The sequence below is a fragment of the Toxorhynchites rutilus genome, chromosome 3 (genome assembly GCF_029784135.1).
Source record: "Toxorhynchites rutilus septentrionalis strain SRP chromosome 3, ASM2978413v1, whole genome shotgun sequence".
Classification (NCBI taxonomy): Eukaryota; Metazoa; Arthropoda; class Insecta; order Diptera; family Culicidae; genus Toxorhynchites; species Toxorhynchites rutilus.
In genome coordinates, this window is record NC_073746.1 from 70,061,467 (window position 1) to 70,084,278 (window position 22,812).

The 22,812-nt window shown below is 38.3% G+C and overlaps 1 protein-coding gene across 3 annotated transcripts in view; it reads right to left on the reverse strand.

The window, feature by feature from the left end:
- The window catches only part of LOC129774618 (neuronal acetylcholine receptor subunit alpha-7-like), a 301,121-nt gene that overhangs the window by 76,115 nt on the left and 202,194 nt on the right, over window positions 1-22,812 (reverse strand). For all 3 annotated transcript variants that reach the window (XM_055778388.1, XM_055778389.1, XM_055778387.1), the window contains one exon: window positions 21,561-21,636. In XM_055778388.1, coding sequence (XP_055634363.1) covers window positions 21,561-21,636 — 76 coding nt within the window. The remainder of the gene's footprint in view (window positions 1-21,560; window positions 21,637-22,812) is intronic.

Here is a 22,812-nt window from a genome sequence, read left to right on the forward strand (position 1 = left end):
TCTCTTCGTTGGCTGAGACATTTTGATTGAATGTAATACTTTTCCGTTTATTGTTTTTGAAAGCATAGGCAGCCGTGGCAGTTTTCCGAGCTCTGCAATACAATTTTCTTACCCAATATTAAAGTTGCTAAAACTTACATTATAGTTCCATTAAACGTAAATATAATGATTGTATTGATATCAACACTATTTTATTCTATTGATTTTTATGACATGAAAGGCTATGACTCAGGAATAACATTTTATTGAGTGGTTTTGATAGCTGTTTCGATGATGTTGTTTGGCATCAGTGTCGAAAAAATAACGATGCTTCCACCAATACAAACAAAACCATTGCCGAAGATTGAAAAATGAAAATTTAACTTTCAGAGCACTTGCTCGAGTTTTCCGACGTTTTTCACTATACAGTGCGACAGCAGATGAAAATTTAATATCTTGTGAGTAATCGATTAGATTTTGGTTGATATTACTTCATGGGAAGTGTGCGAAAACGATAATTTTCTTCACATAGTTTCGCGCAATTATTGATTTTCGAGCGAGGGGTGAGGGACGGAGATGAAAGAAATGAGCGCCATTGTGGCAGCCATTTGTGGCTAGCTTCCACCTTCACCTTAAGGGGCGAACACAAAATTATTGCGACACCGAAAATGTCATGCCAATTTTCTTATAATGTTTAGAATCAAACCAAAATTTTAGGGTAGTTTTATACATATATTTAGTTCATAAATCAAAAGAATTCCAGCAGATTAAATATATTAACTGGTGATTTTAATATCAATTGGAGAGACAACCATAGTTCGAACCATTTGAAGCGTTTAGCTGACTTCTTCAATTTAAAACAAACAGTTAATGATTTTACGCGTATTTCCAGGCACAGTAAAACTTTGATTGATCATGTTTATTCCAATTTTGAAACAATTAGTACTGTAACTGATGAAAATTTGAAAATAACCGATCATGAGACCATAGTTATTAATATTGCAGATAATTTCGTTAATAACGAAGATTTTGTGAAATTAAAGTGCTGGACGAAATATTCGAAACATGCTGTTTCGAATCTCGTGTTGAGAAGCTTGGATTTTTCATTCGGGACGAGTAATTTAGATGAATCAGCAGTTGTTCTAACTACTGCCTTGAAAACGTGTACCAATCGACTAGTTACGCAAAAGTTTGTCTGTATGAAAAACTCGAACAGCTGGTACAATTCGAATCTGTTGCGCCTTAAACGTAACAGGTGGACAGGTCAGGTGGACAGGACAGGTGGTACAACAAATTTCGGAGAACAAATGATGGAAATCACTGGTATATGTACACGATCGCGCGCAATACATATTCACAATCGATTAAGAAAACTCGTTGTGAATATATTCAGAGGAAGATTGATCAGCATCAAAGCAACAGCAAAGAGTTATGGAAAATTTTGAAATCCTTATTAAAGCCTAGCAATATCAAACCGCGGTCCATAACTTTTAATGGCACATTTGAACAGTCTGAACAGGCTATAGCATCTAAGTTTAACGATTATTTCATCAATAGTGTTTCATTGATCAACCAATCCATTGAACTGGTCGATGAACCTAATGAAATAAAACAGCCAGTCAATAGTAGTTGTAGATTTGGGCGTTTTCACCCAATTACAATAGACAAATTTAGAAGTATTTGCTTTTTTTTAGGAAAAACGGCTGGAGTAGATGATGTTTACGCTAGAGTTATTCAAGGTTGCTTCCATGTCATTGATTACATCTTGCTGGACCTTATTAATAAATCTTTATCAACTGGGCATGTGCCTCTGGCATAGAAGGAATCCCTAATAGTCCCCATTCAGAAGGTTGCTGGAAAGATTAAATCCGAAGAGTTTCGTCCCATCAACATGTTGCACACATTAGAGAAAATATTGGAACTAGTTGTTGAAGGCCAGCTGTTGGACTATTTAAACCGCAACGCTTTGCTAATACCAGAACAATCGGGATATCGGGAAGGTCATTCCTGTGAAACCGCATTGAATTTGGTGTTAGCAAAATGGAAAGAGAAATTAGAATCTAAAGATACCATCATTGCTGTTTTCTTGGATCTAAAACGCGCTTTCGAGACAATTTCAAGGCCCTTGTTGTTGAATACGATTAAGCGCTTTGGAATTACGGGTACTGCATATAAATGGTTTGAAAGCTACTTGTATGACAGAGCTCAAATTTTTAACGATTTCATTTCCAGTCCCGTAGGGAATAATCTTGGAGTACCTCTGGGAAGTGTATTAGGGCCCCTTTTATTCATTATGTACATTAATGACATGCGACGAGTTTTACGATTTTGTGAAATCAATGACATCAATCAATCTTTTTGCAGATGATACTGTGTTATTCATTGCAGCTAATGATTTAAATCAGGTCGTGCTACATTTGAATGGAGATTTACATTCTTTAAGTAGATGGTTGAAGTATAAGCAGTTAAAATTGAACATAAATAAAACTAAATACTGGTATCTCGCGAAATCGGTCAAATGAAAACGTCTCTATTGTAATTGATGATGAGACTATTGATCGTGTTCGGATACTCACATTGACAATGTCATCAAGAAAATTGCCAAAAAGTATGGAATCTTATGTCGATTGAAAAACGATTTGACCATTCACAGCAAAATACTACTGTACAAATCAATCATCTCTTCTCATTTAGACTTTTGTTCTTCCATTCTATTTTTAGCCAATGACACACAAATATCGAGGTTACAGCGCTTGCAGAATAAAATAATGCGATTGATTCTAAAATATAATAGGTTCACTTCCTCATCTTTGATGCTGGACGCTCTGCAATGGTTATCCGTGAAGCAAAGAATTGTGTATTTAACTATGGTGTTCATTTTTAAAGTAGTTAACGGTTTGCTGCCTCGATATTTCAGTGATCGAGTTGAAAGAGGAAGTGATTTTCATAGATATTACACTAGAAACGCGAATGAATTAAGAACACCTCATTTCTTGTCATGTGCTTCACAAAGTTCGTTGTATTTCAAAGGAATAAATGTTTTCAACTCGATGCCAAGATATATTAAATGCGCAACAACACTTACAGAATTCAAGTGGTACTGTATTTCACACATTAAAGCTGTATTTTCTTAACAGCCGAATAATGTTTTTTTCTATTTCGTTGCGAAATTAGGTCATTAACAAAAGAAAGCATTGCAAATTCACGGCGTTCTTTTAGTGTTTGGATGTTTATGAGCATGCAACGTGCTTCATATAAAGGAAGTGGAAATGAGGTCCAGTTGAGTTTACGAAGTGCAAATAGAAGAAACTGTTTCTGGACTGACTCAATGCGTTCTTCATGTACGACCATATACGGGTTCCAAACGATGTTACAGTATTCCAGAATAGGCCTTACATATGTAATATATAAAAGCATTATTGTGTATGGGTCCTGGAAGTTATGTGAGAAGCGTTTGACAAAACTTAACACACTATTCGCCTTATTTATTACAGAGTTGTAGTGTTCTATGAATGTGAGTTTACAGTCCAGGACGACGCCTAGATCTCTAACTATTTCACATTTTTCTACATTTTGATTTCCAAGACATATTACAATATTTGGTACATGTTTTTTTCTGCTAAATGTTATAGAGTTGCACTTTTTCACATTCAGTGTTAGTAGATTTTTATCACACCAAGTATGGAATACATGTATTTCGTTTCGAAATGCTTCGATGTCGTTTTCATTTCCAATTTCCGCGAAAAGCTTCATGTCGTCGGCATACACAAGTACATTGATACGCTTGAGAACGAAGGAGATGTCATTAACGTACAGAATGAAAAGAAGAGGACCAAGATGAGAGCCTTGTGGGACTCCCGAAGTGACTTTTACTGGATTTGAAAGAGAATTTTGAAAATGAACAATTTGTTCACGGTTTGTTAGATAAGAATTGAGCCAGTTTAAGAGTCTTTGTTCCATTCCTATTTTCTGCAATTTGAAGAGTAGTAATGGAATGTCGATGCGGTCAAATGCTTTACTGAAGTCAGTGTAAAGAATTTCTACGTGTTTGCCATTTTCCATTGCATTCAAAATAAAAGTCACAAAAGCCAACAGATTAGTTGCAGTTGAACGGCCTTTGAAGAAGCCATGTTGCATACACGTAATTCTATTCTTTACTTGTTGGAAGACTTTTTCGTTGACTATTGCTTCAAATAGTTTAGGAATGCAAGAGATAATGGCAATTCCACGATAATTACGTACGTCAGATTTAGCGCCTGATTTAAAGATAGGTACCAAAAAAGATTGTTTCCATTTTTCTGGGAATATTCCAGTTTGTAGTGACATATTGAAAATGCAATGTAAGGGAAGGGTGAGTTCCTCAGCCAGGTTCTTTAGGAATATAGGTGCTATTCCGTCAGGTCCTGGTCCTTTTGTTCCGTCTAATTTTTTTAGTGCATGGCATATTTCCTGTTGTGAAAGATAGTTCACCGATATGTCATTTGGATAATCCGGTAAAAATGAAAAGTAGTTCCGATCGCGATTTTCTTCGGAAAATGTGGTATATACTTCCTGAAAGAAATTTGCAAAGAGATTACAAATTTCGTTCGAAGAATTACTCACATCCTCATCGAGATGCATCTGCGATGGGAAGTTATTGCTTTTGAGCTTAGACTTTACGTAATTAAAGAATTTCTTCGGGCATGATTTGACTTCAGTTTCGACCTTTCTATTGTACTCTTCGTGTGCACTTTTAATTGCAAAATTTAATTCTTGGGAAATATTTTGATATTCAAGCAAATTCTGATGACTTTTGTCTATTTTGTATTTTTTATGTGCTTTTTGTTTATTATTCTTTAGATTTCTTATTTGAACGTTAAACCAAATAGGATATTTGCTGGTTGAATTTCTTCGTCTTCTTTTCTTCGGCACAAATTCTGATATTATGTTATTCAGAATTTCGTGAAGAATATGTACAGTTAAGTTGACATCTCGTTCGCTGTTTAATAAAGTTTGCCATTCTATGGCTTGTAGGCTACATTTGATTGCTTCAAAGTGCGTCTTGTTATATTCCGGTACTTCTTCATACTCCCAGTCGATGGGCAATTGTCTATTATGTATAAAAATTGAGTATTCAATTGCTGTGTGAAATTTTTCATTTTTCCAAAGAGGAGTCATGGACTCATTCACACAAAAGTCGTCAGTGATGTTAGTGAATAATAGGTCTAGATAATATTTTTGGAATTTTTTTACATGATTTATTTGGTTAAGACCGAGATGTGCAATTTCGTCAAATATATACTGTAGGGTTTCATTTTCCCCGACGACTGGGAGTAGAATGCATTCATTATCATTATCGGGAATGAAGTCTACTTTATTTTGATTGAAGTCGCCATAGATATGCAATTTCACTTCTGGTTCTAGTGTTTCTGCAATTCGATTTGCCGTCTGAAAAAATAATTCATACGACTTTTTATTTGCATGTTCGGGTGGGAAATACACAGAAGCAAATATGTGTACTTCGCCAGCTATAGATAATTTTGCCCATACATGCTCAAATTCTTTATGTTTTTCGGTTATAAGTTCCTCAGAAGTGAAATTTGCATTAATGGCAATGAGGACCCCTCCTCCAGACTTCTTCTGAGATAACGATAAGTTGCGGTCGTGCCGGAATACGTTAAAATTATTTCCAAAAACTTCTTCGCTTCTTACGCTTTCGTCCCAGCTAGTTTCAGTTGCAAGAATTACATTGAAAGAAGCGGGTAAAAGATTTTGATGAATTTCCTTCATTTTTGCTGGGCTTTTCATGCGATTGAAGTTTTGACAGTATATCAAAATTTCAATCGCATTCTGTTGAGAAGGCGGAGAAGTTTTTGAAAGACTAATTCTACTTACTTTACTGTTTTGATTTTTTCGACTACTATTTCCCTCTAAGGTGCGCGTAAACGTCGTTGAAAATTTAGCGGACTGTAGAACTTTGTAGATGCTTCCCTAGCATGTTGTAGCCGTTGCGTGTGTTCACTGGACAGGAATGCTCGGTGTGATGTGAGGTCTGCCAAGGCGTCAATGCGTGAAACTCCCAGCTCTTCGTGTACTTCCAGGAAAATTTCACGCAAAATGTTTGTGTCTGTTGGTAGACCTTCAGCTGCGAGCATTACTGATGCACTAGTTCTTGTAATTCCACGAATACAAACAGCCGTTGTTTGGTCGTGGAGGAAGGACAGATACGTCCTCACTGTGTCCATTATTTTCGAGTCCCGTAGGCGTGCCTTCAAAAAGCGTCTGTCGCCGGCAGCAGATTGCTCCGTAATTCTTATTATAGGAGGTCGCATTTGGTCCAGAAGAGGAGAGCCTTCTCCAGGTGCTGAATTCGATTCCACAAGTGTTAGCGGAGTGGAATTTGCGTTTGACGTTGATTGGGTGCTGTTGTAATGTGGCTGATTTTCTGCTCGGTACGGGTTGATTGTTTCGCCCTTCCTGAAATTGATGTATTTCGGGACCGAGAGGCCAGCAATTGGATGGTCGGTATTTGATGGTGGGCCAGCAAACTGCACTTTTGCTGAGGCCAGCAGTTCCTTATCCGATTTATCGGCGCGTCTGTGTTCATTTTTGTTATTCGCATTGTTGCGAATGTGCTGGCTGTTGTTGCGTGCAGTTTGCTTTCTTCGCTTTCTGTTGAGTTTTGCTTTGTCGACTGCTTTTTCTTGAAGCCTACGAATTCGTTGTTTGGCATCGAATTCCGACCAGTCCGGTTTCCAATGCCATTTATGGTCAAAGCGGCGCCATCCTGGAGAAGTGTGGTCTTCCTTCGTATAAACTATTTTGATGGATGCGCGGCTTTCAGATAGTTCCTCTTCGAAGCTTACAGTTGGCTTGATAGTGTGGGAGACACTAGAGGAAGACAGGATATAAAATAAAAGTTTTTGTGAGAGCCGGTCTAGGATTTTTCCGTAATGGAAAATTTTTCGACTTCTCTGGATGGGGATAGTCATTGTCTATCCAAAACTAGGCTGGCGGTTAGACTCGTGCTCTGGTGGACCAATTGGCTGCAAGGGCCTCGTCGGGACCGCATCGGCTCAGTGGAGGATGAGACTGAGTATTGGCTTCTTTTTTGATAATGTAATAAAATAACATTTTTTGAATTTATCTGTATCTGTAGGTAAAATCAATTCGTTTTTTTTTGTAAACTGATTTCAAAGCTAAGAAAAAAAGTTAATATCTTCTAGATAACTCGTCTTGCTCAAACCTCTGTAGGGGAAGGTGGCGGGACCATCATCATCATTTTTAAAGAAAAGTTAATCGATGGAGCCTTGAGTGTAAAATTGAACGCATTTTCGCTTGATGCCCTCCATCAAAGTCTTTACAGTGTCATCCGGTATCAGTTTCTCAGTTTTTTATTTCATTTTCTTAACATGTCCTTCTCGTCTTTGACTGTCTTCTTGCTCTTCCGAAGTTCCCGCTTCATTATTGCCCAGTACTGCTCCACCGGCGCAGCTCCGGACTGTTTGGCGGGTTCATGTCCTTTGGAACAAAATGGACAGAATTGGCTTCATACCACTCCAGGACACTTTTAGAATAGTGGCATGATGCCAAATCTGGCCAAAATAGCGGAGCTTCGTCGTGCTGCTGCAAGAACGGCAAAAGGCGCTTCTCGAGGCACTCAGATTTGTAGATCTCGCCATTTACAGTGCCCTTTGTCACGAAAGGCTCACTCCTCAGTCCGCAAGAGCAGATGGTCTGCCAAACGAGATATTTGGAGGCGAACTTCGACATTATCTTCTTCCTAAATTTGTCGTCCACATCGAACTTGCTCTTGCCGGTGAAAAACTCCAACCCCGGAGTTTGCTTGAAATCGGCTTTTATATACGTTTCGTCGTCCATCACACAGCAGCCATATTTTGTCAGCATCTTCTCGTAGAGCTTCCGTACCCGAGTTTTAGCCGTCGATTGTTGCCGCTCATCGCGATTTGGGAAGTTCTGTACCTTGTATGTATGTGATCCAGCTCTCTTCTTTGCATTCTGGACGTAGCTCTGTGACATGCCGATCTTTTTAGCCAAATCACGGCTTGATACGTTGGGATTTGCTTTAATCATCCGCTTCACCTTTCCCTCCGTCTTTTTGTTCTCCGGTCCCGGTTTTTTTGCAGCTCCTTTGCCGTGGTCCAACGTCAACCGCTCCTGGAAGCGCTTCAACACTCTGGAGACGGTTGAATGGTGAATGTTCAACATTTTTCCCAACTGCCGGTGCGACAGGTCAGGAAATTCCAGGTGTTTGGAAAGAATTTGTTCTCTCGACTCGCGTTGGTTCACCTCCATTTTCGTTGAATCGAAAAACACGACTTCGAGTTTGACAGCATGTAGACAATACACATCAATGAGAAAGTGTGCAAAATTTGGTTGATTTTTACCCAATGGTAAAAAAGTTATGCCCTGTTGAATGTGTCGCAATAATTTCGTATTCGTCCTTCATTGTTGCTAACTGATCCGAAAACTTGTTTCAATAGCTTAACAATTGCTTAGAAGACATACTATTGAAATTACAAAAGACGGGTTTCAGTACGGAAATCCACTTAGTTATGATTTTGCAGTGGTTTGAGAATGTTCCCGCTGTCAGCCGAAGCACTGTGCACTCCCTTTCCCAATCCTTTCGTTATTGTGCTAATATTGCAGGTTCACGAATGGTGCAACCGATCGACGATACGAATTAGAGGGGAATATGATTTACGCTGGATATTTTTACAATAAGGAATCGATTCATGTATCGGAGATTCTGGTGACCGCTGGATTGCGACAGAGTGTCATTGGTCGGCAGTGAATGTACATGTAGAATAGATACATACTGGCAATCAGAACAGAAATCTCAGGTATTGTTTTCAAGAATGAATCATGTATCAACCATCTCCTGTTGCTTCTACAGCCACGCAAACCAATCGATCCTTTTCAAGACTATCAACTAGTTCAAAAGAATTGAATCTTATGTATTTACCCTATAATTCAATATTTACTCATCCACTCACACACTTACTAGAAGAACGTTCAGCTACTTTCGAAATATCCATTCATTCATTCATTGAAAATTGATTCAGATGCAACTTAAAACAAATGATTACTAATCCAACGGTAGTTCTACGTCTGTCTTGCGATTATATCACATATATAACCCACCTCAACTTTTATTATTTCGGTTCGAGGCGAATGAACTGAAAAGTTTAAAGCCTCTTTAATTCAACATCATCATCATCATTATTTCGGATATTCCTTTTTATTATTTCGGATATCACTCATCGAATTTTTTTGAAATAACTCTTTAGTAAAAGTTTCAGAGGTTCTGAAAAGGACCATTCTGCTGAAAAGGGATTCGAGACGCCACTGTCGTCCAGTCGTCAACTGGTTGACTGAATAAGGCGATTATATTTTGTTCCACCCGAACCATCAGTCCACATTGCTATGCGTCGTCTCTTCCGAATGCACTGAACATGTAGGTAATGAAGATGGTGGAGTGTGCGAGCAAGATAGCTGTGCTTCCATCAATATTTGTGTTTATGTTCATTTACCTACCACATCTATGTGAAAACGATTTTTGACGTAGAACTACGTCTTTCATTAAGGGTGTCAAATCAGAAAATAGGTCACGTTTTAATGAAATAAAGTTAACGTTAATAACTATTTTCGCCGCGAACGGATTTTGGCGATTTACATACTAAACGAATCGGAAATTGCGTAAGATTTGTTTAATATGCCATACAATAGAATCCCCTGGTTAGTAAATGGTTAAAATTCATGAAAACTTTAAGTGTTTATATTTTCCCATACATTTGTTCTGTCCATTTGAGTGCTTTCCCGAACAGAGCTATCAATAACGAGCAACTTATCGACGACCAACAGAGGGGAAATCGTAGGATTTAAAGTCTCCGTGAACAAAGGAAAAGAAGAAGAATGAAGGGGAATACTTGCCTAGAGTATAAACAGTGGATCTCGCTGATGCAAACTTTCATTCGGCATCGGACTGTTGAGTAATCCAGTTCACTTTGCTTTCGCTGCGCTTCGATCTAAGATTGGACCCAATGAGGTACATATAGAGGTGGAGCAGTAGGCGAAGTGTATCTGTATTAGCAAGCAAAATATCGTGTCGTGAATATTTGCATTCAATATGGAATGTATGTGGAAGAAACAAAACAATGTTGAAAATACTCACGGTTGCATGATCATTTGAGCCAAAATTCTCAAGAAATCGAAAAAAAAAATTAACAGATGACAATTATATCGTGGCTTATTTCGATTATTCATGTGGTAAAAAGGTCCAGAGAGCAGTCGTATGCTTAGTTCTCGAAAGCAGTAACATTTTCGGTGAAATTTTGATTAATTGGCGATTATTATCTCACAACATACACACCGACACTGAGAGCCTTCGAAACATCAACTTCATAGCGGTAAAATAATGAAACTTTTATTTCTATGAACGTGGGGAAGTGAAAACAGCACATGAAATAACACTTTTATCCGTCTTTTTCGACGTGATTATGGCAGCGCATGCTATGTCGTTCGAAACTCGACCATCTTCATTACCTTTTTTCCAGGACATTGGATTGGACCCCACCAGTGGTAATCCAACTTGGAAATCGTCGTTTGATTTTTCTGTTCGTTTTTCGCGTTATTCGTATCGTATGTTCTTCTTTCCGCATCATAAATTGGACGCTTCGCGTAGTGTGCGATGAGTAAGAAGAAGAGGAAGGCAGACTCGAGCCTTGCAAAAAACGAACGCATTGCCAGGGGCAATAAAATTTCGAGGTAAGCGTCATCTAATGATGCACGCGGTGTTGGTGCAGTGAAAAGCGCTCGCACTGAACCAAGCCTTCGCAAATGTGACACCGCACCGAACAACAGCGAAGTAGGCGATTTCGGCGCGTCGGTCGAAAATGTAAACGCCCAGGCAGCAACCAAAATCAAGCTCCCCCCGCTGGTGGTGAAGGCGGTCGCTCTTGACAAACTCATCAGCGAATTCGCATCGATGGGTGTTACAGCAGAGTACAAGCAGTGTGGCATAATTCAGTCTTTTTCCAAGCAGTTAACATTGTTTATTTTCCGTCTTCATAAGGGCTTCGTTGGTGCCTTTGAGAATGCATCAATGCATTAAACTGACGTTATGGCGAAGCAGACTTTAAGGTTGTGCACCAAAAAATTATTTGGGAATACCAAGCATCTTGAATGTCTTACTGGAATGTTATAAGTTATTTGGGTTCGCGTGCCAGTCGCAAAACTGCCTTCAACTAGGATTGCATTTGCGCTAATATTGATCATAATGAAGAATTGCTACTATTTTCGAGGTTGTTATTAACAAAAAGAGTTTATTTCTCTTGTTTAGTCATCAAGAAAGTAAATGTTCTGGAATTTTCTATGTCATTAGGTTTTGCTTGCCAGTAGCAAAACTTCCTCCACTAAGGGTGACAGCTGCGCTTCTCTCGAGCATGATAAAGTAATGCAACTCTTTTCGAGGCCAGTAATATTAACAGAAGCGTTTCTTTTGAGAATAGCGCAAAATGAAGAGAAATGTTTATATTGCTAGTAGTTTCAAGCCACCAATGTATGGCTCTGTATGCATGCTATGGTGAACGCTTGTTTGGCGCTTGGTTTACGCTTAGACGATATCTAGAGGTGCGATTCCTTTGAGGCAATACTAAATAACATGTAGCATGATATTTGATGCTTGCAAGTGTTGTCATTGTTGTTGTTTACATGCGGTGCCAAAGATATATTGATGTAGTTATGAGATATGGAATAACGGTGCTGGTGCAACATGTATATAATCGACTGTAGCCGAGTCTATGACAATTTCGAAAAAGGCCACCGGAATAGCCTTCGAGGTAAATTTTCAATGCATTGATATGGAATAAATTGCGACATACGATTGTTTTGCGAGGGCAAGAATGAATCATCAATCAATTATCGTCAACTGATTCTACGATGAAAAAATCATTTCAGAGATTATTCTACTAAGCAGTTGTTTCTAAAATTTCACAGCATTATAGAATAATATCCGAAGGTATAAACAAGCGACATATATAAAATAACAGCGTAGTTCTACGTCAATAATGCGGTCGTATCTTGGACACAACCTCCTATAATTTTTTTATAGAATATTTTTTGGAGCTTAATTTAACAGTATTTTTGAAGCTTAATATACAGTCAATCGCGAAATTGAGTGTACACACTTGGTTGGTCCTTTTTTTTAGTTTTTCGGGGTTGACAAATAAATAATTTAAAACGAATTATATTCATCGTATAATCGATCCTTTTTACTCTCATGTAGTGATGAGAAAAAAGTTGATGGGTCTGAGCCTAGGGGCACGGACATGTTCTTGACATAGGACTGTGATTGTGTGTAGTAATTGCATTTGAATTGAGTTTTTTTTATTGTTCATAATCCGCATTTTTTTCTCTTTTGCTTCATCAAATGGATGCCCTGGAAAAACCGTGTCCTGTATGAGCTTGTATCCTTTGACGGGTTTGATGGGATAACGCGGTATAATCCGGAACCACATTCTGTTCAAAAATGTACACAAAAATACCGCCAAAGCCTTTACTACCCTTTTCTTCTGCTTATTCAATTATGCAGAAGAAGACCAAGAGTGTAATTTTTTAACACAAGTCTAAATAGTTAAGATCTACATAAATATAATAAATCTGTGACTACAGAAATATATTTTAGTTAAAAATAGCATTTTCTTATTCGTAGCCACGTTGTCCGGAACACTGATTGTATTAAGTTTATAGCCCTGTGATGTATATTCAGTATTCTATGGTCATGAGTGCTCTCTTGGGAAGATCGTGTAACTGCTGTAATGAATTGATCTCATCGCATTCGAGGAAGTGAAGCGGGATTCTTAGGAAGATATATATGGGTGGCATAATATTACGATCGCGACCACTCAAGCTATCATTATCTAATATGCGTGAGTTTACCCTTTCGAAATTCTAAATCAGGAGCCAGTTAAGTTCATTAATTGCATTTTTACATAACCAAACAACATGCTCGATATTATGATATCCTGGACCACAATGACATAAATTTTTAGTAGCAAGACCCACACGATAAAAACGTGAATTGAGCACGAACTGATTGGGCAACATACACTATAATAACTGATAAATGCTTATTATCGATAAATGGAGAATAATTCATTATACGCATCAACTCACATTGTGGACTAACGCCCGAATTTAGGCAAAAAGATTGCTCGTTCGTCGGGGAGGGAAGCGAGTGGTTAGTGCAATCGAATCAAAACATATCCATTTTAACCGTCAAATTGACAACTTTTTTACCATGTTCACACTTAATTTTGCAATGCTTAGAATAGAGCTTGAAAGCTGAGGATTTTTTACATAGCTTATCCAAAATTCATAGAAGCGTTATTTTTTTATTTATGAATTGTGATTTTTCAAAATTAACCGATGGTTCGGAGATTCAAAAATCAACAATATAAAAAAAATATAGCGCCCTTGGTCCCGAAACCATGTATACCACAAAAAAAAACAACAACAATCGATAATTACAATCGATTTATATTTTTTCAAAAAATACTAGTTCATTGGTTTCAATTTGATACGTTGATTGTCTAAATCGGTCCAATAGTTCAAAAATTATAAATTTGTATACATTGAAAAATAAGATTTAGTCGTTATCTCTCCTTACTGCATGACAATATCGATTGCATAAAGTATCGTAGAAAACACAGGGAAAATATGTTTGGCAATTGTGACATGCAAAAAAAAAAGACGGATGGGCAATGTCGGAGACAGAGATGTAGGACTCCTTTTGGTCGGAATCATTTGAGGAACACAAATTGCACTAATTAAAACGAGTCACATAGTGCGTTTGGACAATGTTTGACATTTCACAATTACTCAATTGTTCATCTCAAGAAAAAGAAAATGTTTTTCTTGTGACAGACGCGTAGAAATATTTCCTATCAATTGATGTAAACATCTTTGCGATCTATCAAGAAATGCTAGAGTTATAAGCGTTTGAAATCTTTCATTTTTTCCTTGAAATAGTTTAGACCGGATGGGTTGGCTTGGTTTCGATTGAGTGATATTGTCATAAAATCGCCAGGAATACAAATATCTTAGCATGGCATGAAAAATCTCTTCACAGGCCCTCATATTGATCGAAAATGAAAAGTTGTAGGATTAGTCATTGGAAGGTGTGCAACACGAAAAAAATATGCCAAGGGAGTTACACTGGAAATTGTCTTATTTGGCCAAGGACTGAAATAACTCCTGCGTTCTTTCTGATTAAAATATTGAATTTGTACCCCCCATGTGTTTCCCAAAGATTAATTCTATGGTAAAACAATATTATAATCATTCTCATTCATATCAAATCATCTAGGACCATTTTGTTCAACGTTAAATTTCACCGAACAAAATTTAATGGGTGTTTCCGCTTAACCTTTGAGTTCTCTTCCATATTCCCTTGCTCTTGGACGAGGCTGCAGGGTCCTCGTATCGTTTATACATTACAATGCTCTTTAACGAATTACTTTTGAAACACTTGTGATTTTCTATATTTGGAACATGTTGTTAAAGAGTTAGACCAGAAGGTGAAAAAATTTCGTAAATTCACCAAGAAATGGCTGAAGAATTAGCATTCAAAATTAAACCATTTTACGTGAGCATACAGATTTGCTGTTGTTTGGTCAAAGGAAACTCTTCTGGCATTTTTGTGCTCACCACTCAGAATACAATCAAGGCGTATCAATTGATATCGTCTATCACTTAAGTATCAGATAAGAAAATAGAAACCTAACGATTTGTATTATGTACCAGAAGTAATTTCAAATCACACGTAAACACAATTCATCATTTTTACGATGGAGAGCTTTTATCGGTGTCAGCTGTAACTACTTTATGCGAGAAAATGGAAACTCCATCCGTCATTTTCATCGGATACCGGCCCTATTCGATCACCATTTGTTTCGATCGATGGTGGTATGGTTCGTATGGCCTGGTTGAGCAGCACTTTTGACGTAGGATTACGTCTTTCGGGAACATATTGGGGTACAAATTGAAAAACGAATATCGATCGCATCGTAAAAATGTCCAATTTCAAACGCTTATTGCTCAGTCATTTCATGACGGATTGATGAGATTTTTACATCAAAACATTGCGGCACTCTATAACAATTTTTCACCTTGAATAAAATAATATATATCATGTAATTAACTATCGAACAATTGAAAAATCTCAACCCCTATCCAAACGGTACTGATTGGTCGAAATTGACGTCATTTCTTTTTCGCCTGCTTTGCTTCTTTCGTTCCCCGATAAGTCAAATATTTGCATGGCGAGCGAGTGGGGGGCGCCTATTTCTCACATACCAACTGATATAAAAGGACGGTAGCATTTTTGGATTTCTCATTCTCGTTCAACGCTCAGATCGGCAAACATCTGGGCTTCTAGTGTGCAGTGCTCTACAAATCAACCAACACCATACGGTGCGGCAAAGCAGAGGAAGCCATCGGCAACCAACGATGGATGCGGTGCGGCAAAGGGAGCAAAGAAGAGGAAGCAGCGGAGAGCATGGAATTAAATCTAGTGTGCATTGCTGGTGCGTTCCTCTTCACATCAACAATTGGATGCGGCAAAGGAGGCAGAGGAGCGAAGTGCATTGCATCGCATCGTATCACACCCGCTATCCGGCGTTTAGCTCGTCGTGTGGTGCCAATCAAACCCTCGCAAATCGACGCACAGAAGCCGATGGCGCAAAAGTCAAGGAAAGCATCAGCTAATCCGTAAAAGCTACCGCTCCCAAAACTAAACTGCTACATCCGACTGAAACGCAGCAAATTCCGTACAACCCATTAAACCATTCCAGTCCTTCTCAGGACTATCAATTTGTTTTGAAACAGAAGAGTTTATTTTGCTGTTTTCCACTTACCACAAAAACTATATAAAACTATGATCAAAAATACTGTTTATTTTTACATTTTCTACTAACAACTAACAGGGAACCATCATAACACGTCTAGAAATGTCTAAAATTTTCGTAGGGGCATATTGCAATAACCGATTCATTCGAGGAAATGTCTATAACTATTCGATTAATCGAGCGAATATTCGTTGATCAGACATCGATAAAAGTTACGTCAAATATAATTTTAAATAAACATCGAAGTGCTAAATAATATATTTTTAATGAAATCGTTTTTGACGTAGGATTACGTCTTTCGTATACATATTGGGGTACAAATTGAAAATCGAAAATCGAGCACATCATGAGAATTGTCCAATTTCAAACGCTTATTGCTCAGTCATTTCATGATGAATTGATGAAATTTTTGCATCAACCGATTTCGGCACTCCATAACAATTTTTTATATTGAATAAAAAAATATATGTCATGAAACTAACTATCGAACAATTGAAAAATCTCAGCCCCTATCCTAACGGAAATATCAACTTCTAATTGGTCGAAATTGACGACACATGCAGCGGTTCCCTAACAGAGACATCAAAACCAAGCTGCCTGGGGGAAATCGACATTGCAAATTCATGAAAGTAGAGGTAGCTTTTGTTCCCACCGAAATGTGTTCCCTAATAGAGACATCAAAACCAAGGTGCCGGAGGGAAATCGGCATTGCAAATATATGCAAGCCGGGGCATTTTTATATTACAAGTAGGGTGAGTGATACGATTAATTCTAGCAAATGAAATTTAAATTTGGAACTTTAATGTTGGTTGCTTCGTGAAATTTCATATCAATGACCGATCGTGTATTTTGAAAAGTTTAGCACAAGTGTAATTGTAAAATTTTATATGGTAGCAGTTAAAAATGTTAATGTTAATGTTAAAAATGATTTGATATATGAAACGATTTATTTCAATTTCCAAAAAATAAAAACCAAGGTGTCTCGAGCGGGAACGGCTCGTTTGGTTTAAGCTATCTGTTTTATTGTGTTCATTTTCACCCAAGAAATGTTCATGCGGCGAGAAAAAAATGGAAAAGCGAGAAATATTTGAAAAAGTGATTTCTCATATGCTCTACATATAGTATTAGGTGTTGTTAGTCCAATTAAAGTTCGCATTGGATAGAATAAACACTCAGAAAGTAAAAATTATAAAACAAAATTACATTTTTCTTTTCAAATATGTTTTTTCTATATCAAAATAACATGTCTTCTATCAGATACGCACCAGCCAACGACTGTTTTTCATACTTCTGTCATCATTACTCGGTAAAAACTGGTGGAGTGAACAAACAATACCCAAAACCCAAACAAAATCTTTATCAGAGTTTAACGATGTAATTCTTCAAACATATCCAAAATCAACAGATAGCCTAACGAAATCCTACGTCAACTATGCGGTCGTGTCTCGGACACAACCCTCCTGTGACTTTTTTTCTTTCTTTATCTGTGATGGTCCCAAAGGCCCTTTCATTATTTTTTTGGGTCCTACCACCACCCCATACGCTTCTTTTGGAGTGGGAGGGACTGATTATCTCGTTGTTGTCCTTTTGAATTGTGCGATATTTGTCATTTCTTTAGCGTCTTGAGGTAATGTGTTGTAAATTTGTAGTCCACAATAGAAAAGTGATCGTTGTGTCGTTGTTTTTGTAAGATATGGTAATCTAAAGTCAGCTGCTCTCCTAGTGTTATGAGAGTGCACGTCTCTTCCATATTCGACATCTTCCATCAAATAATCAGGTAGTAATCCGAGTTTCATTTTATGAATAAAAATCAGGCAATTTCGGGCAGTCCTTTGTCGTACGGACAACCATTGAAGCATATCCAACATCGAAACACTTGGTGTATACCTACTACATCTAAGAACCACTCTCATTATCTTATTTTGTAATCGTTGCAGTCTTTGTAGTTGCGTATCTGAAGCATGTAGCAATACTGTAGCACAATAATCAAAATGTGGCATTATAGCAGACCGTACATACGTCACCTTAGATTCGAATGTTAGATACCTGTTTATCCGGCAAAGCACACCATATTTAACAGCCACCTTTTTTATAACGTAGTCAACATGTTCAATGAGCGTTAGCTTCTCGTCAACTTGCACACCTAGATATTTAACAATTTTTACTTGTTCAATCATTACACCATCCATGAACATAGGTGGATGTCCGTCTTTCTTCCGACTTCCGATTATCATCCAGTACGTCTTGGAAAGATTCAGACAAAGTCTCTTCATTTTCAAATACTCCGTAATTACTTTCAAGTCTTCGTTTGCCTCCGCTATTGCTGTAGACAAGTCATCATTCACCCAATAAATTGTAGAGTCATCGGCAAACAATTTCAATACACCTCTTCCTGTATGATATTTCATGTCATTAATATAGAGAACAAACAACAAAGGACCTAACACACTGCCTTGAGGAACACCTAAATCATTTAGTCTTCGATCCGATGTAGTATTTCCAAATCTAGTTCTTTGACTTCTATTATTCAAATAGCTTGTAAACCAATGCAAAACCACACCAACAATTCCTATGTTCTGTAATACTTGAAGAAGCTTCTGTCTATCAACAGTTTCAAAAGCTCTTTTGAAATCCAAGAACACAGCTACCGTGTGTTTTCCATTCTCTATATTAGACTTCCATTTGCGTAATATTAAGTTTATCGCAGTCTCAGTAGAATGATTCTTTCGGAAGCCTGATTGTTCTGGAATCAAAATGCCTTTTCTGTTGATGAATTCCAGCAACTGCTTCTTCACACACAGCTCTAAATTTTTTCTTGCAGTCTCAACATATTTATGGGTCTGTGTAGCTTTGCATCAGTAGTGTTTGTCGCTTTCGGGATAGGTATTACTATCGATTCTTTCCACGGTTCTGGGACTACACCGCATCGAAGACTTTCATTTACGATTTTCAACAAAATACCATTCATAACTAACGACGCGTCTCTAAACACTTGGGTTGACACATTTCCAATTCCTGATGTACGTTTGAAATTCTTTATTAATTCGTTGAGTTCATCATTTGTAACCAATGAGAAATTCCTCAAATGCCTCGAATGTCTGACATGGAGGAATGCTTTCATGTATTTCAATCACGCTATCAACAAAATACTCATTCAATCGATTTGCAATTTCTTGTTCGTCTGTTATTTCTATGTCATCAAAGTTCATTATATTCGGTTTCGTCGTCTTGGAATTCAGTAGTTTTTTAATTGTTTTCCATAATTTTCTTCCGTCATCTTTATTTATTTCCAATTCTTCTTGAAACATTGTATTTTTTGCCTCTCTCAGCGCCCTCGAATATAGATTTCTAGCAGCAACATAATTATTCCAGTTTCGCGTTGTTCTATCTTGCCTATGCTTACCACACAATCTATCACGGCGACACTTTAGATTAGCCAGATGGTTGGAATACCAGCTGTTTACTGGATGTGTTGTAACGATTTTGATATCTATTAAAGGGTGTGTCACATCAAATTGCATCAAGGAAAAAACGCTGTAGAAATTTAATTTTTAGGAATTATATCTTCAGCTGTCGCTTATAATCATATAAGAGTGTATAGATCACGTTGGCCATGCTTCACTGTCAATTTTTCGTAAATTTGGAAAAATGTCATCGAACGAAAAAGAGCGTCGTGAATTAATCCTGTGCACTCATTTCGAGAATCCGGAGTTGTCACATCGGGACATCGGAAAGATGCTGGGAATCGTCCAATCCACGGTCAGCAGAGTACTAAAACGATACTTCGAGAACCTAACCATCGACCGGAAGGTGAAGAACGGCAAAAATGGATGCTCCGTCAGTGAAAAAGATCACAAGCGCGTAGTTAAGCAGTTTAGACGTGATCCGAGAAGTTCGGTCCGGGATGTCGCCAATAAGCTGAATTTGTCAAGTTCATTCGTCCAGCGGACCAAGCAGCGGGAGGGCCTGCGTACATACAAGGTTCAGAAGGCTCCTAACCGCGACGAAAGGCAAAACATGGTGGGGAAGACGCGAGCCCGGAAGCTGTACACCGAAATGCTGACGAAGCCGCATTGCCTGGTAATGGACGACGAAACCTACGTCAAAGCGGACTTTCGTCAGCTGCCGGGCCTGTTGTTCTTCTCCGAAGAGGACAAATTCAGCGTTCCGGAGGAGATTCGCAAGCAGAAACTATCCAAGTTTGCCAAAAAGTACATGGTGTGGCAAGCGATCTGCTCTTGCGGAAAGCGGAGCGCCCCCTTCGTGATGACCGGCACGGTAAACGGGCAGGTTTACCTTAAGGAGTGCCTACAGAAGCGCTTACTACCACTATTGAAGCAGCACGAGGGCCCGACCATCTTCTGGCCGGATCTCGCTTCGTGCCACTATTCAAATGACTTGTTGGAGTGGTACGAAGCCAACGGGGTCACCTTCAGGCCAAAGGAAATGAACCCGCCCAACGCGCCGGAGCTTCGCCCAATAGAGAAATATTGGGCGATTATGAAGCAGGCCCTCCGGAAGAACCCAAAAGTTGTCAAATCGGAGGCGGACTTCAAGAGAAAATGGATTTCTGTTCAAAAAAAACTACAACCTGACGTTGTACAGAACCTTATGGACGGGGTAAAGAGGAAGGTGCGAGCATACGGGCTTGGGCTCGAAGTATGAATAAAAAGAAAATGCCAAAAGTTGTTTAATAGTTTTTATTTTACTGTCTAAAATTTTCAAAAGGATCGGTCTACTGGGCGAATTTCTACAGCGTTTTTTCCGTGATGCAATTTGATGTGACACACCCTTTAGTTGCGATACACTTTTTTCTAAGATTTCATCAAATGCTCTCGCTTCACCATGAATATCGCTTCCGACAGTAGAGTAAATAGACAAACTTTGTCTTAATAAATAGCAAAGACTCGCCTGATTATAACGAACCCATGATTTAACCGAAACATGCTTATTTTGAGTGTCTGGAACAAAATTGCTACCTGGTTTAACACAAATAGTCTCATGATCTGAAATTCTGTAATCATGTAAAACATTTGCCACGCAGTTTTCATGATTAGAAAAAACTAAATCAATCTTTGTGCTAATTAGTTTGGGTTACTCGGGTGTCTTGTACAACATATTGCTTCAAACCGCACACATCTGCCACTCGTCTCAACTCACGACTCTCGTACATACTGTTATAATTTATATTGAAATCACCACAAATTATATTTTCGATACCATCATTCATCGCATCTGAAAGCCATTCATGCTCAAGTAATCTCAAGAATTCGTTATCACTGAAACTAGGAGAATGATACACGCCGCGCGCACTTAATTTTTTTTAAATTTTTTTCAAAAGACAAACATTGAGTACATTCGTGGATCGGTTCGAAAGACCAGCGGTTCTTCGGTCGAGAAGAATTTCAACTTTCAAGATGAAGAATTAACGGCTTTTTACAATAACATCCCAAATTTTGACAAAAAATGATGATTAGTACAACTGTTACTATTTGAAAAAAAAAAATGACACAAGTAAAACTTCGTTCAAATGGCGAATTCACTCTAGAAGCGTTAGAGTTAGTTAATAAAAATAAGACCTAGGATCACAGTTAACAAAAAAAAAGGATATACTAAATGTCATCAGCTCTCTGGCACAGCTCGAACGGTTAAATGTATTCTCACGGTACTTACCCAGCAGGTCCCATTCCCCGTTCGTCACGAAACTACTCACGTCCCCACCGGCTTCGTCTTGCAGCTGTAAATCTAACTGTTGTGGGAGGAGGAGGCACGCGACGGATCACGTCGTGAGAGAGAAAAAAAACAAGAAAAGTTTATTCGTTAGTGAGCACTGCATCGGCAAACTCATCACTGCAAAATGAATAAATAACAGAGGAGATCGGTTGGGTAGCGGGGGAGTGTGTTTGGTAAGGTCAATTAATGCACACGGACGGAAGAGTTTTATTTTTTTTTTCGTTTGGGTCTTCTTCCTCCTCCGTTTTTGTTTTGCGAAGGAAGCAACGGTCATGCAAATAAAATGAAGTTTATGCACAAACGCGAGATCTAGAGAACGTTATGAATTTAAACCAAGAAGCCGAACTAAAGAGCAAGCCTTTGAATACGGTATACGGTAAGTTGGTTTTTTTCTGTTGTAGTTTGTAGTCCTGTTGTTCGTTGGTCCACGGGAGTAAAGTGCAATCGGTCTAGCAAACGTCCACTTCCAGGGAAGTTGTCGATAAAGGGGCGGGGTTCGGTTTTTTTTTTCAGACAGCTGCGTATGGTTGGGTGATGCAAAACGTGACTTAATGTTTAATTTTGTTTTCTTCGATGGTGCATTCGAGTCCTATGCTATGAAGTGCAATACGTGGAGCTAACTTTTTCCCTACCCTATCTTTTTTTTTTTTGTTTTAGTTTTCAAGGAAACATTTTTCATTTATTTTTTTCATGGTGGTTGTTTTTTTTGTTGTTTTTTCAGAATGGCGATGATATGATTATTATTCGATAGTTTGTATGATGGTTTTTCCACTAGCGGTATGTTTCACTCTCTGGCTCTCTCTCATTCCTGTTCTGCTGACGGACTCCGAAGCGTCGAAGTCTTTTTCGGAGTGCACCCAGTCCTGCCGTGACGCAATGCAGTCGTGCTACGCCCAGCGGCCAGAAGCCAAACCGAAAAAGTCTGTCGAACGTCGAAGAATCTCGTCTTGGTTTTTTGTTTCGTTTTGTACCGTTTGACATTTGAGTCAGAATCGAGAGTGAAAACTAAGAGATGATGGCTGGAAAGGGGATGCATGGATGGGACTTGATTTGGATGCGAGTTGGAAGATATTTACAAAACTAGGTGTGTACTAAAAGATATAGATCTAGAAAACGAAAAAGCTGGCAGACCAAATGAAACCAAAATAAAAATATTGCTAAATCAATCAGAGATGAAACGGAAATCCTATTC